Source organism: Pseudophryne corroboree, chromosome 4, assembly GCF_028390025.1.
Source record: "Pseudophryne corroboree isolate aPseCor3 chromosome 4, aPseCor3.hap2, whole genome shotgun sequence".
Taxonomy (NCBI): domain Eukaryota; kingdom Metazoa; phylum Chordata; class Amphibia; order Anura; family Myobatrachidae; genus Pseudophryne; species Pseudophryne corroboree.
Window position 1 is genome coordinate 89500858 of NC_086447.1, and position 15677 is coordinate 89516534.

General features: G+C 41.9%; 1 protein-coding gene across 1 annotated transcript in view; it reads right to left on the reverse strand.

Moving 5' to 3' along the window:
- Nucleotides 1-794: 794 nt before the first annotated feature.
- PTCHD4 (patched domain containing 4) overlaps nucleotides 795-15677 on the reverse strand; it is a 236274-nt gene continuing 221391 nt past the window's right edge. The window contains exon 3 of the mRNA XM_063915252.1: nucleotides 795-8649. Within this exon, the coding sequence (XP_063771322.1) occupies nucleotides 7016-8649 (1634 nt within the window). The 3' untranslated portion in view covers nucleotides 795-7015. The remainder of the gene's footprint in view (nucleotides 8650-15677) is intronic.

Below are 15677 nucleotides of genomic sequence, written 5' to 3' on the forward strand. Positions count from 1 at the left end.
GCCATCGAATGATTTTTCCAGTGTGTGCAGTGTGTGCTCAGTCCAGGACTTACTCCTACAGTGCGAAAGAAACAGGCTGATAGGGGCCGGAGCTGACGTCACACACCCTCCCTGACAACGCTTGGGAACGCCTGTGTTTTTCTGGACCCTCCCAGAAAATGGGCAGTTACCAACCACAAACGTCCGCTTCCTGTCCATCAACTTGGCGTATGCCTAGCGATCAAAAAAGTTGCTGGATTTTTCCGCTGTTTGGCCTCGTGCATGTGTAATACAATCTGTACGCATGCGCAGTCGATCGATAATCACCCGGCTTGCAAATTCGCACAACAGCGGTCAGGTCTGAATAACCCCTGGAGTCCAGAGAGATGTGTGTGTTCGCCGCCAAAGATGCGCATGCAGCCCGCGACACATGCCCAGTATACGTAAAATCGCTAGATGCTTTCAAAGTTGCGAATCGGGAGCTCCGTGTTCAGTCAAATAATTTCCAGAATTTTGGTAACGTTTAAAATTGTCCGAACCAGGATCATTTTGTCAGAACCTTCAGCCGGAAATATCCATTCACTAACCCCTCAACTTCACAATCAGCTGAATGTCATTCTGAAGAACTGTCAAAAATGATTTATTGTAGACAATTTTGTGGTCGGTCATATTGTATAGAGAACAACATTATTATGCAACATTTAAAAAAAAAAATCTGTAATTTTCGTTTCGGCATACACAATGAAAAGAGAACCATTCTACAACGTTAAACGTAAGCACTGCAAGGAGACAAATGCAAAAAAAAAAAGTTTTTTTTTAATGACATTTTATTTTCCAAGTACTTGGGTAGGTAATTGACAAATAGGATAAACAATAAACTGAGCATAATAAGTATAACAACTCCATACTCCGTAGAATGACTCCAATGAGTGTTTATGCATCCGGGCTTGTCTTTGGTGTGTTATAGCTAATTATGGGGCAGATGTATTAAGCATGGAGACGGCATAAGGAAGTGATAAACCAGTGATAAGTGCAAGGTGATAAACGTACCAGCCAATCAGCTCCTAACTGCTAATTTACATAGTGGAGCTGATTGCCTGGCGCGTTTATCGCCTTGCACTTATCACGGATTTATCACTTCCTTATGCCTTCTCCAGGTTAATACATCCGCCACATATATGTATCTGAAGGTTTGAACCTGTGAATAATACTGTGTGAGAAACAGCTGCCAATGTATGGACACTTTTATTTGAAGTTTTCTATAAAGCCACTGTACATTTTATACAGTGACGCCGATAAGTATTTTCATCAACAGTCATATTGCATAACTACATACAGTGTATCCTTTGTCTCCAAATATAGTTTCATGCTCTGTTAAAGTAAGCTTAGTATAAAATTACAAAACGGTTCTCCTGCGGTTTAACCCCCTGAGAGCACTGAGACGTTTGTAAGTGCATTATAGGCTACATGCATAATAATTGTGAGGGGTTAACATTTAAGGTCAGTTTAAAAAAATAGAAAACGTGTATATATATTTCACTGATCAACTTGGGTATGGCAAGCCGCTAGGTGGTCCCTTTCCGAACAGTACCAATTCTGCAACAACACAGCGAAACCTTACAAGCGCGTACTCTAGTACTCGAGCCTTCTGCATCTGTATTTTGGCACATTAAAAGTTGTGTTCTAGCCGGGGCCAGTTACAGAAAGTCCAACTAGATTATAAGTGGATGTGTAGCTAAGCATTAAATTAGCAATTGTTAAGGATGTTTGGAAAGCCATGCATGTGTCTTGTGAAATGTACACTGCAATCTTTTGCTATTTCTCCTGCCTGTCTACGATAGATATTTCAGCCTCTTTCTGGAGAATGACGGAATATGTTTAGACAACACCGCCGTACACTGACGTAAATACCGGTGTAACCTACAGTAGTTCCAAACATAACTACATTTTAGAACACATTAAAGATCATTTGTATTGCGAAAAAAATGTACCGAGCATTGAATTTTGTATGTAAAACTATTTTTACCTCATCCCATATATATGGCTGCACCCCTCCTTTACCAAGTGATAGTGGCACTCATTCCGAGTTGTTTGCTCGCTAGCTTCTTTTAGCAGCCGTGCAAACGCATAGTCGCCGCCCACTGGGGAGTGTATTTTCACTTTGCAAGTGTGCGAACGCCTGTGCAGCCGAACGGGGCGAAAAAGTTTTTTGCAGTTTCAGAGTAGCTCTGGACTTACTCAGCCCTTGCGATCACTTCAGCCTGTCCGGTCCTGGAATTGACGTCAGACACCCGCCCTGCAATCGCTTGGACACACCTGCGTTTTTCCAAACACTCCCAGAAAACGGTCAGTTGACACCCACAAACACCTTCTTCCTCTCAATCTCCTTGCAATCGGCTGTAGGAATGAAACCTTCGCTAAATACATCGCCCAGCTCCGATCCTCTATGTACCTGTACGACACACCTGCGCACGGCGGTGCATACGCATGCGCAGTTTTGCCGCTTTTTTACTTGATCACTGCGAAAATCGGCAGCGAGCGATCAACTCGGAATGACTCCCCATGTCACCATTAAGGCCGGCATATCATAACTAATTTCAGCATGCCTCTCAGATATTATTCAAAAGACACACTAATCCCATACCCTCCTCTGCTCTTACCTATCCAGGTCCGCTGATGAGCCTGACAAAACAATGGCATATATTACAATCTATGCCATAAACCATGTATAACTGAATAAAAAGAAACATAACATGTAAACACAAATGTAAGACATCACAAAACTGAAGAAAAAGGCCCTAGCGTAGAGAAACTGCTTTTTTTTTTTTAGCAACGTAAATGAGCCTACAAATGACATTACATGCTGCTAGTGTTGTAGTATAATCCCCCAGAAGTCACTCTGATTTTGGCGTCATTTGTCTCTCACTATATGCATACATGGTGTTTATTAGGAACCATTTTAAATACTCCTCTACATTTTGTATTTGATAACTCACTGATTAATTAGTACATTAATGCATACTTATACACAGGGCAGGCAGCCATTTTGTAGACTACACCAATATCAAATCAAATCAATAAGAACTATTGAGATCACCGAGGCTTCAAAATGGCTGCCTCCTTGTGTATAAACCACGAGTACATACATGAGATTTTTTTTTAGAAGTATAGACAGACAGAGGGTGCAAAACAAGTAGCTCTTGTTTTACGCAAAGTGCATCTAAAAAATATAATTTACCTACGTTATCTTCAGCTTAAAACCTCTCCTCTTCATGGCATGACAGAATATATGATGTATATAAAATTATAATCAAGAATTATCACCCACTCCTGGACTCGAGTCACCGTCGTACATAGCAATGATTTTGCTTGTGATAAATAAATGATAAAATAAATATTTCTTGCAGCACTGCAATTTGCTATGACTATATATCCTGCCAGCTAGTGCTTTATACAGATAGCAGTGATATGGCTGTGTTAGGCAGCAGTGAGTATACGGGATGGTGACAGCAATTAATGGGAAAAAAATAAAATAAAAACAAGTTCTGACAACTTTGGCTTTTGCATAGAATGCCCTCTTTTCACGGACTCTCTGGTTTGTTGTCAGCGTGATAATTACCCTGATAGTCACATAATGAATATTATTTTAATTCTGAATTTCAGAGTAACCAGTATTTTTCCTTTAAACACAATTGGCTAAAAATGATCATGTTTTCTGTTTTGTAGAAATTTAAAGGCTTCTGAGAGATAGCTGACCCCTACTTACATTTGCAATTGATTTGATCTGTCAGGAAAGAAAATTGATAGTGGTTGATGTGACCAATCGTGTTAAACTAATAATATATCACATACAGTATGTACTAACATTACCATTTTTAAGTACTCCTGTCACCAAGGAATGTTATTATTGATTAGTACATAAAATCGACTCATGCCTCATACATGCTATTTGCTTAGGGAGTTAAATTAATAGTCATTGGTGGGCCCCAGAGGAGTCACAAGAGAGGTGCGGGCCGCACCCGTGTGTCATCCTTTCAAGGGGTGACACCAAAATGTCAACTCCTCTGCAAAGACAGGAGCCAGGTACTGCAGTGTGATATTAACCTGCAGCACTCAGGTCCTGTCAATGAGAAGGAGTCGGCAGTACTGGAGGAGTCTCCGGGTGCAGCCTGCATGCCCCCAGAGTGAGGTCTTCCAGCAAGGCCACGCCCCTTTAGTGACATCAGTCGGGGGGGGGGGGCAAGACCACTCCATGTTTCCAAAGCCATGCCCATTTTCAAGTACATGCGTCAAAACCGCCTGCAGGTGTCTCTTGGCCACAACAGGTGTCACCAACCCCAGTGCCTCCAATGGTGGGCCCCATAGCAATGTCTGTTAAGGCTCCATGCACCGTTCTGTAGCAAAAAAAACTGACATAATGGGGCAAGAATACAGCCATACAGCCCCCTCAGCTACACCCGCTGCAGCTATGATAGTTGCACCCTTGAATATAGAGGTATAAATAATGGTACAAGATTTGCAGGTGCATGTGGCAATCATTCAGTAGTCAGGACATAACGTACTACATTGAGGATGGGTTCTCCAAAACCAGGAGTTACTTCGGCAAAACATTCTTATGGTTCTACTAGTTGGGGAAAGAGGGAGCTTGTAGATCACAAATATACTTTAGCCGGCGCTGTCATGATTCGTTAGTAGACCCAACAGCAATTTTAGTGGCTGTTGACCACAGTGGCATAATTTCTTGATTATACTTGCCGACCATTGGGCCGTTAGGTTGGAAATGTGGGGGGACGGCAAAGGTGAGCATGGTTGGCAATGTGATGATGCAATCACATCATCGTAGCCCTGCCCCCGCTATACAATAGCACATTGTGAAGAGGGGGCAGAGACATGATAACAAAACTGAAAGAGAACTGCATCATAGGCCGTCTGTACTGCCCACTTCACTTGGGAAGTGGCCAGCCACAGTCAGGTGGCTTCAACTTGAGGGAGAGTGACCCAATGTTCCAGGTGGCCGGGAGCGCCACTTGCTTTTTTTGGCCATTCTGGGAGGGTATGCTAGTATTTTCTGGATGTAAAGGAAGTATTTGCCTATTGGCGCTAGATATCGGGAATGGGGAAGGCACTTCCAGAATATTGGAGACTCTATGCTAATCAACTAGATGAAGCTCAAGAAATGTCTGCTTCAACTGTGTGTAGACAATTTACAAATTACTTCAACCAACTTCAGGCTTTGTTTGTTTCTAGAATGCAACAATACCACAACAAATCCATGGTGACCACTGCAATTAGTGCAAAGCAATACTCCTTGATATTCCATAACTTTCCTGTTGTTGTATGTTTGGGTAGTAACAGCAAAGTCCACTAGGTGGCGCCAAAGTCCAAATGTTGCTGTAAGATATCCCTCCCCATTACATCTGGGGAGAATACAAAAGTTAAATGTCTTGGGTAATTCAGTTTATTTTTGATAATGTTGCCAACACAAATGCGTATTTATACTCGGCATGACGGAAAATTGCATTCACATTTTACAATGGTCACCACTGAAGCCACTTAGCATTGGATTCCACCTATAGATGACTTAATTTATTGACTTGATCTTGTTGCTTCTGCTATATTAATTTATTATCCAATCATGCTTCCTTCTATCTTTTCCAGCAATGACATTAGAACATTAGACACAGTTGTTTACTTTTGTTACCAAGTCATGTGACACAAAGCTGCTTCCTAGAAACAATGACTGGTTTGAAGAGCAGAGCAATGTTGTGGTAACCAAGGACGATGTAAACAATGCTGCTCTACAATATAAAGATATTGATATAAAACCCTACACGGAAGCTAGAAAGCTAAAGTTTTACCATAGAGAAAGTTGTTGTAGGTCTTTCACCAATCACGCAAAATTAAAGGGTATCCGCATGGAATGTCGATACTGACTGACACCAAAAAGTCGTCAGCCAATATGTCGACATAGTCAAAAGATTGACAGGATCAAAAGGCTCTGGGAGGGGATGGATATGGTTAGGCAATAAGGGGGGCGGTTAGAGTTAGGCTATGGGAGGGGATGGTTAGGGTTAGGCATCGGGAAAGGGGGTGGGAAAGGATAGGGGGATTCGGGTTAGTTAGGATTATTCACTAGAGGGAGGGCTAGGGTTGGATTCGGGTTAAATTAACAAGAAAAGCATGTGTCGACCAAATGTGTGTCGACCATTGTCATGTAGACATTGTCATGTCAACCATTAACCATTGTCTGCACCCTATCGGCATATTTACCCTGTCAACTTATACATTGTCAACCAATCATGTGTCAACATTTTGATCCTGTTGACATTTTGACTATGTCGACCATTGAATGTTGAACATTTGGTGTTGACCCAGTCAATGTTGACCTTTTAACGTTTGATCCACACTCAAATTTAAGTTATTTCATTCATAAAAAAAAAAAAATAAGTTAACCTTTCAATTTAAAAAGAGACATAATAGCACACTGATGTCATGTTGTGGGCAGTATAAAGCTTAACTGATGTGTATGAAATAACTGCAAGCATTAAACGAAACAGCCTGATGCTGGACTTTGGTAGCAGTTCTCTGGATATGTTCCAGTGATCATGGTGCTACATGGGTCATGAAACACATTGAAACATGACCCAACAGAAGGGACATTTAAAAATAAACAGTAGTTGAGAAAATAGAGTCTAACATCGAAAAATTTGTTAGCTAATGGATGGTCCGTGAAGATGGCATTTAATGAAAAAAGATCTTTTGCTTCATGTTAAAAAAGACCAAAACAACTGCAAACGAGGGAAGTTACTGGCTACGCCCAAATTTCCACCAAACAGAGTCATTATGAAAATGAGGTAATAGAAAATTGAACTGTATATATTTTATAAAAGGTATAAAAATCTTGCACCTCAATGTTTCAAAGACAAAAATAAAAATACTCCCCCTTAATATGACTTGCAACTTTGGCCAGCCCAAGCGGCTGATTCTCCCTTCTATCCCTGTGAATGTCCAACTTTTGACAATTATTATCAGTCTCTCAGACAGAAGTCACATGGTCTGCATTTTCCTGAATTTCGATGCATTCAATCTCCTCTCTCTCCTTCCGTCTGGCTCTCCTCTTCTTCTTGTGCCGCTTTTTCGAAGGAGGGAAGAAAGTTAAGAAAACAGGCAAAATGACAAAACAGTGCAATAGCGTGCAACCACCAGTCAGCAGCAAGCATTTTAACAGTGTGGAGGTCAAGTTTGAAGGCACAAACAGAAGGGGTACCAGCCCAACGAGAAACGTAACCACATTCTGGATAATAGCTGTGCCATGCTCCTTAAGTGAGTCTTGTATGCATAGAGTTCTTGTGTGTTCAGTGGCTAAGACAAATGTATAAAGCAGAGGGGAACAGTGATCTATGGCAAAATTCAAAGAGTACATAAGGCACAGGATGGATACGCAATCCATGTCAACATTCCATAATGTCATTAAACCCAATACGCCTAACTCAATAGAAGTTACGGTTATTATTAGCCAGAAGTTCCCTAAAGGGTGAATGACCAAGAACAAGGTTAAAATTAACACCAGCAACACACTGAAACCAGAGATCAGGATCGGCATAGTCACGGCCAAGCCATAGTGGTCCATAAACACGAAGGTGGGATTGAAGACGATAAACTTGATGCTCTGTATTAAAGAGAGCGGCCTTAGCTTTTCAAGCAGCTCAACTACTTCCCTTTGGGTGTTCTCGCTAGTCCTTGCCACCAGATACATCCGGGAAGCTATAATGTTCAGTTCATCTCCTGACCTGGAAATAATGATGTCATTTTTGAAGTGATGAAATTCTGCTTTCTTCAGAAAGACATTCTGAAGGACATTGATAAAATCACTTTTGTTCGAGGCAGAAATATTGCCAACTTTCAGAAATTGGTAGAACTGCTCAGTCCAAGACTCTGTGTTGAAACCATAACTTATGGTCTTCAAGTCTTCTTGAACCGTCAAGTTCCAGTATTCAAGCGGTTCGTAAATATAGAATCCGATCACAGGACTGTAGTTGCTGAAATATTTTTGCTGTATAAAAGCATAAGAAACACTGGGGGAGTCACTTGCTAAAAGATTTATAATATTTGACCCACCACTAATTTGGAGGCAGCCCATGAATGAGAAAGATGCATAGATGAGGTATAGTATGACCACAAAGGGCTTTACGTACGTATTCGTGATCCATTCATTGTAATGTTCTTTTAGGAAATGCTGTATGAAGTGGTTCTCATAGGGGTCTGGCTCATGGTGCGTGGAATGCTGGTGTCCATCACTCATCATGGTTTGAAACCATATTGGTTGTCTATCTAAATATTCTTCAGAAGGAATTTTACAACAAAAGATACTGTGGTAGCGGTTTTGTTCAAGCTGGCCGGCAAAGACCAGGCATGAGCCATAAAAGGAGAAGACATAGAAATAGTTAAGGATGATTGTGATGCACATGTTCTGGCAAAATATCTTGACAGCCTCAATGTTTGTAAAAGGGCTGGCACCCATTCCGAAAGTGATGATGTAAAGAGAGCTTGTCATGGTGTATGAGACCATCACATCAGAGTAAGCGTCAGCCACTCTGTCCTTAAAAGGAAGACTCTCTCTGGTTCTTCGCCACCCAGAGAGAAGCTCAAAAACTCCTTTTGTCCCGTGACCTGAAAAAACAAAAATGCAAAAATCTTTTTAATTACAGTCTATAACATAAATGTAATGTGCCCTTAGTCAAGCAGTAAAGTTGAAATTAGTGTGGTGGCCATTAATTTTCCAAATACCAATGCCGGTATCCCGACAGTCAAAATCCCGACATTGAGCACATGTCCCCTCGCGGGCTCGGTGGCCAGCTTCGCTAGCCACACGATTATATTCTCCCTCGGGTGGTGGCGTGGACCATCGCCCTAGTGGGAATACTGGGCATTTTGACTGCTGTCGGGAATCCGGTGTCGGTATTTCAACTGCCGAGATCCCGACTGTCATGAACTTAACTGCATCTCCTGCCCATACTCCTGTTCACACCTCTCTCCTTGATCCACCATTATCTACACCTCTCTGCAATCCAGCCAAACTTCTGGATCCACAATCACCAGCACCCATTCCGCCCTGCCAGTGAGCAGCCTACCATCTGGCCTTTAGGTTCAATCTCTGACCTGGCATCCCTGATGACAGCAACTCAATTGACTGGGTGCCCAGTGTCAGACTGGGGCATGTAGGGCCCATCGGGGGAATGCAGTGGTAGAGGCCCATGTTAGAGGTGTAGCCAGTCTGCAGAGGAGGTGTGGCCTGCCACCTCATTGGTTTGACCAATGATTAGAGAGTGCAACGTCTGGGCCCTTTCATAAATATATACAGTAAATTCAGCTGCTGCATGCATTATAATGTAACAGATAACTTATCAGCAATGCACTCTAGAAAATACACTATAGTCCACTATAAGGTAACATGTATAATTCAAGTGCACAGTCTGGAACCTGATACTTAGAGCAGGAGGTGGGCCCCCAGTACCCCTGTGGACCAATCCAAGCCTGTGGGTGCCCAAGAACTACAGGAGACAGGTGGCTCATTCTCAGTGGCCTTCTTTCTTATCTGTGGCATTAAATCCTCATGCTGCCAGCTTGTTTACAGTAGTGATGTCATAGCCTTGTTCACTTTGAAATGTATAAAATTGTTAGCTGGGACCTTTAAGGTCACAGAGTTTCTGTATAGAAGCTTAAAACAGTGCTGTTCATGCGCTTGCGTATTGAATTGTCGGTACTTATACTTTTATATTATGGAATACATAGCTCTGTGTGCTTTGGACCACATTTGCAGATTGGACTACATCTTTTGTAACAAAGTGCACGACTTTAACAACTACCTTTGGCCCTGATACTGCTTATTTGGTAACCTCACTGCAGCACATCTTTTCCACCTCAATCCCCTCACTATTACTGGCAAAATCACCAGGGAAACTACAGTTGCAAGGTGGTATTTGCGTATTCGATCCAGATCCCACCTCTCTCAAGCAGTGGTGATCCTGTCCCTGCTCACCTGTGCATTCTAGGAGCTCCTCCAACTACTGACACATCTCCACATGACATATCCACACCACCAACCTGGCATGGTTATTCTCCCTTTATAGGCACAAAGCCATCATTTTGTATCAGGACAATGTTGAAAGGTACAATACGTATGTGTAGGCTTTTATATTTTGGATGTTTTATTTGCCCCCCCATGGTGTGAATGCATTACTATGACACCAGACCAAATACTTGAGGGGCAGAGCTGTGATGATGCGAGTAACTTTGCCACGCCCCCAACACTCCCACGAGGACCTCCCCACATCTCCCAGAGCACAGAAAGAAAAGGTAGGTTATTGGTAGCTCTATTATATATGCAAACTTTAGCTTTAATCACCCTTTAATACAATATATCAAAATGTGATTTAATTCTGCAATAAGATGCTTTACTACACTATATTGTAACAGTTATCCAAGTGAATCTGGATAGCCAGAGTTATAGCATAAAACATTAAAGGTCAATGCAATATTAAATGTTAGAAAATGTTAGGAAATAGTAGCCCATCAAGTTATTTTTATACTAAATAATATATTGTCATAAATGGTACAGGATGAGTGTGTTCTCTAAGTGCATCTGAGTTTTAAAGTTGCATCCTCCTGACACTAAGAGGCAAAATACAGATGACGCCTCCACTTCATGAATTAATGATGAAGGTGAGATATTGTAATTGGTACAGCTACACGCTGGATCTGTGCAAACTCCTGAATATTTTATTCTCTAAGCGATGACTAGGTGTCATTCATTTTCAACACTTCAGTAAAGCAATCAATCAACATGATAGTGCGGTGAATAATCCATGGCAAAGTTTGCATAGTCTAACAAAAAACAAATAAAAAAAACCCCAAAAGTTTCTTGCAGAGTGAAATAAACTTCAAATTTAATTGCTATTTTTTTTTTTTAAAAATAAGTTTTTTTTGATATAGAGTATCAATTTTTTTTGGGTGTTAAATATTTTTATAGACTGGTGAGACAATGGGGCTAATTCAGACCTGAATTGCGCATGCGTATGAACCGCAATGCGCAGGCGTGACGGACCGCAGCGACTGGGAGTGACCGGATGGTACGACAAATAAAATCTGATCGCATCAGCGATCGCAAGAAGATTGACAGGTTTGTGGGTGGCAACTGACCATTTTCAGGGATTGTCCGGAAAAACGCAGGAGGGACCAGGCGTTTGGAGGGAGGATTCATGACGTCAGCTCCGGCCCCGATCATCACATCGGCTGATTAAGTGCTGAGCTGTGCAGAGACTGTACAAACTTCTCTCCTGCACATGTGATCGCACACCTGCACAGCGAATTTCCCCTTCCCTGTAGGCGGCGACTACCTGATCGCAGGGATGCAAAAAACGCACCCTAGCGATCAGGTCTGAATTACCCCCAATATGCGGTACACCTATGGTTCAATGAATAAGAGCAACACTCGTGCACATATTTGATCATTATAACACGGTATACTATTTATTGTAAATGTAATAAAAATAAAAAATGCCAATGACTTTAGTAGAAATGGCCGGTAGTCCCTCTTCTTCTGTACAAAACTGGAATATAATATTTGGGTACATTATTTTACCACAATATATTTTATAATGAGCTACATATTCTAGTGGCCTTATTCTGAGTCTCAAGCAGGTCGACATGTACAAAACGTCGACAACGTCAAAAGGTGGGAATGGCAATGATCAACACACAAATGGTCGACACAAGGGTTTTTTTTATGTTTTTTTTAGTCAAATCTTGTATGTTTGGTAATATGTGACCACCATCAGTAAAAATGTAAACCCTCATGGGCTCACTTCTCTTGCCACAAATCTAACTCTCTCTACGCGTTACATTCCCCCCCCCCCCCCTGCACTGCACATGGTTTTGCCCAACTGCTAACAAATTTGCAGCTGCGATCAACTCTGAATTACCCCCCCCCCCCCCCCCCCCGATCCAGGACCACTGGAGGTAAGTAATACGTGCGATAGCTGAAGCATGGAAGTTATGTTATGAACTCCTAGCTAATGAAGCTGGAAAGGAAATTATGTTCTCAATCTACTTCATTTGTTGCTTATCGCTTCAGATCTAGTTCATTCTTAGCATTTCCTGAAGGCAGAACTGCAATTTAAGTTACCACCAAAAAAAAAAAAAAAAAAAAGTAATTTTAATTAGTGAGATGTTAGGCAAGCACCGTCTCACGCTGGGATAAATAATGTATAGCCACAGTAGACAAGTGGAAGCCCGTATCAATAGCATTGCATACAGTTGCAGAATCCAGAGCCAATTACGGTGATGTGCTTTTGAAGAAAGATTTATATCTTTGGGAGAAGTCACAAGGTTAGATTTCTTAGGCAGAAAAGCCGATAGATGATGTTTGTTTCAGAAACTGCATGCTGGGCCTTATAGGATTAAATATGTGCCCTTACATCAATGAAGTGATGTACTAATTATTATCAATGCTTTAGGGGTGCTGTGCTCCCCTGCCCCTTTTAATCTTAGCAGTCAGAGAGGAATTGGTAGAAGAACCCATGACCTTAGCCCTAGGCGTTATCTGCTCTTCTGCCCAGAACATCCTCTTATTAATACAACCCACACAAATGACACAACACATTGCAGCTTTGCTGCTTGGGAGAATCTACAGTATGTGCCTGTAGATGAGAGGTCACAGCATGAAAAGATGGAAGTCACTGGAAGAAAGAGTACCCAGAATTGGAAACAACTGAGTGGTTGGAAAACAGTTTTGCTCCCAGAAATAGGAGGTAAGTCCAACGAGCATGGGACACTTTTACTTACAGTACATTCTCTTTCTGCAATTTACACTGAATGTCACCCTCTCTTTGGGGATTTACTTTGTAGAAAGTTGGAACTACCCTTGGTTGTAAAGTACAGACCAATGGACTTTTTAATGCCTTTATTTATCAATGAGTGATAAATTTCACCGTGAGTGATAAATTGCACCAGCCAATCCGCTCCTCACTGTCATTTTTCAAACACATGCCCATATTTATGAAGCTTTGGAGAGTGATAAACAGCACGGTGATACTGGGGCAGATGTATTAAGCCTGGAGAAGGCATAAAGAAGTGATAATGTGGTGATAAGTGCAAGGTGATAACACACCAGCCAATCAGCTCCAATATTTAAATTGACAGATATGAGCTGATTGAATGCTGCGTTATCACCTTGCACTCATCACCGCTTTATCACTTCTTTATGCCTTCTCCAGGCTTAGTACATCTGCCCCAAAGTATCAGCCAACCAGCTCCTAACTGTCATTTTGGGTGGATGACCAGCACATGAGACCCACGACGCTATCTGAGTGGTGATGTGTACTGATTCCAGTCACTAGGTGCTGATATCATACAGTCCAATCCAGGCGATGGTATACACTGCTACCAAAAGTGAGGAGATTCCTAGATACATCATCGCTTGCAGAGTGATAAAATGGAGAGAGATAAAGTACCAGCCAATTAGCTCCTAACTGCCATGTCGCAGGCCTTGTTTGAAAAATGTCAGTTAGGAGCTGATTGGCTGGTAGTCTATCACTTTCCATTTTATCACTCTCCAAGCGATGATGCATCTAGCCCGTAGCGTCTGGACCAAAAGGAGTACCAAGGTTTCAGCAGGGTTTTCACAAAAAACAGGCACAAACACTGCTATGCCACAGAGAATGTCGCTTTCCAACAGACCTTTATACTAGGCAATATCCCACCATGAGCCAGGATATACGCTCTGTCTGAGCTCTGTAGAATGGCCACTACAAACTGGGTCATGAATTTCAGCCTGTGCAATGCCCCAGCCATCTTTCAAACATCTATAAATTCTCTTTTTAGGAAATTCTTATAAACGTGGACGATATCTTCATTTGCTCCAGTCCACTTAAGTAACCACACAACCACGTGAGCAGAACCAGATTTAGTAGGCCTCATGGGGCCCTAGGCAAGATACTGACCCCCGCATCCCCCCTTCAATTTTTTTTTTTTTTTTTTAAGTATTCTATAGGATTTATTTTATGTGGTAGGTGGGGAGATTACAAGACTACAGTACCTAACATTAGAATTAGATTCAAGTACCTGGGCACAATAACATAAGGAATAATTGGTAAATAAACCAAAATGGTGTAATGGTTAGCATTACTGCCTCACAGCACTGAGGTCATTGGTTCAAATCTCACCATGGCCCTAACTGTGCAGAGTTTGTATATTCTCCCAGTACTTGCCTGGGTTTCCTCCAGGTACTCCGGTTTCCTCCCACAATCCAAAAATATACTGGTAGGTTAATTGGCTCCCAAAAAAAAAAAAAAAAAATTAACCCTAGCGTGAATGTTTCGGTGTGTACATGTGATAGGGAATATAGACTGTAAGCTCCACTGAGGCAGGGACTGATGTGAATGGGCAAAATATTCTCTGTAAAACGCTGCGGAAAATGTGTGCGCTATATAAATAACTGGTAATAAATAACTCATCCTGTATTGATGTACAAATAATTGTTAAATGAATCATGATGTACAGTGCATCCGGAAAATACTCACAGCGCTTCACTTTTTCAACATTCTGTTATGTTACAGTCTTATTCCAAAATAGAATAAATACATTTTTTCCTCAAAATTCTACACACAATAATCCCATAATGAAAATATGCAAAAAGGTTTTTTTGGTTGAGATTTTTGCAAATCACATGTACATAAGTGTTCACAGCCTTTACCATGAAGCTCAAAATTGAGCTCAGGTGCATCCTGTTTCCACTGATCATCCTTGAGATGATGGAGCCCACCTTCAGTTGATTGGACATGATTTGGAAAGGCACACACCTGAGCCCAAGTAAAAAGCACATGGCAGCCTGGAGTTTGCCAAAATGCACCTGAAGGACTATTATACCATGAGAAACAAAATTCTCTGGTCTGATGAGTCAAAGATTGAACTCTTTGGCGTGAATGTCAGGCGTCATGTTTGGAGGAAACCAGTCACCGCTCATCACCAGGCCAATACCATCCCTACAGTGAAGCACGGTGGTGGCAGCATCATGCTGTGGGGGTGTTTTTCAGCGGCAGGAACTGGGAGACTAGTCAGGATAGATGGAAAGATGAATGCAGCAATGTACAGAGACATTCTGGATGAAAACCTGCTCCAGAGCGCTCTTGACCTCAGATTGGGGCGACGGTTCATCTTTCAGCAGGACAATGACCCTAAGCACACAGCCAAGATATCAAAGAATTGGCTTCAGGACAACTCTGTGAATGTCATTGAGTGGCCCAGCCAGAGCCCAGACTTGAATCCGATTGAACATCTCTGGAGAGACTGAAAATGGCTGTGCACCCACGCTTCCCATCCAACATAATGGAGCTTGAGAGGTGCTGCAAAAAGGAATGGGTGAAACTGCCCAAAGATACTGTAGGTGTGCCAAGCTTGTGGCATCTCATTCAAAAAGACTTCAGGCTGTAATTGCTGCCAAAGGTGCATCAACAAAGAATTGAGCAAAGGCTGTGAATACTTATGTACAAGTGATTTCTTAGGTTTTTATTTGTAATAAATTTGCAAAAATCCTCTGTACCTGCCTGCACTGTGTTCCTCCATACCTCTGTACCTGCCTGCACTGTGTTCCCCTGTCCCTCTGTACCTGCCTGCACTGTGTTCCTCTGTACCTGCCTGCA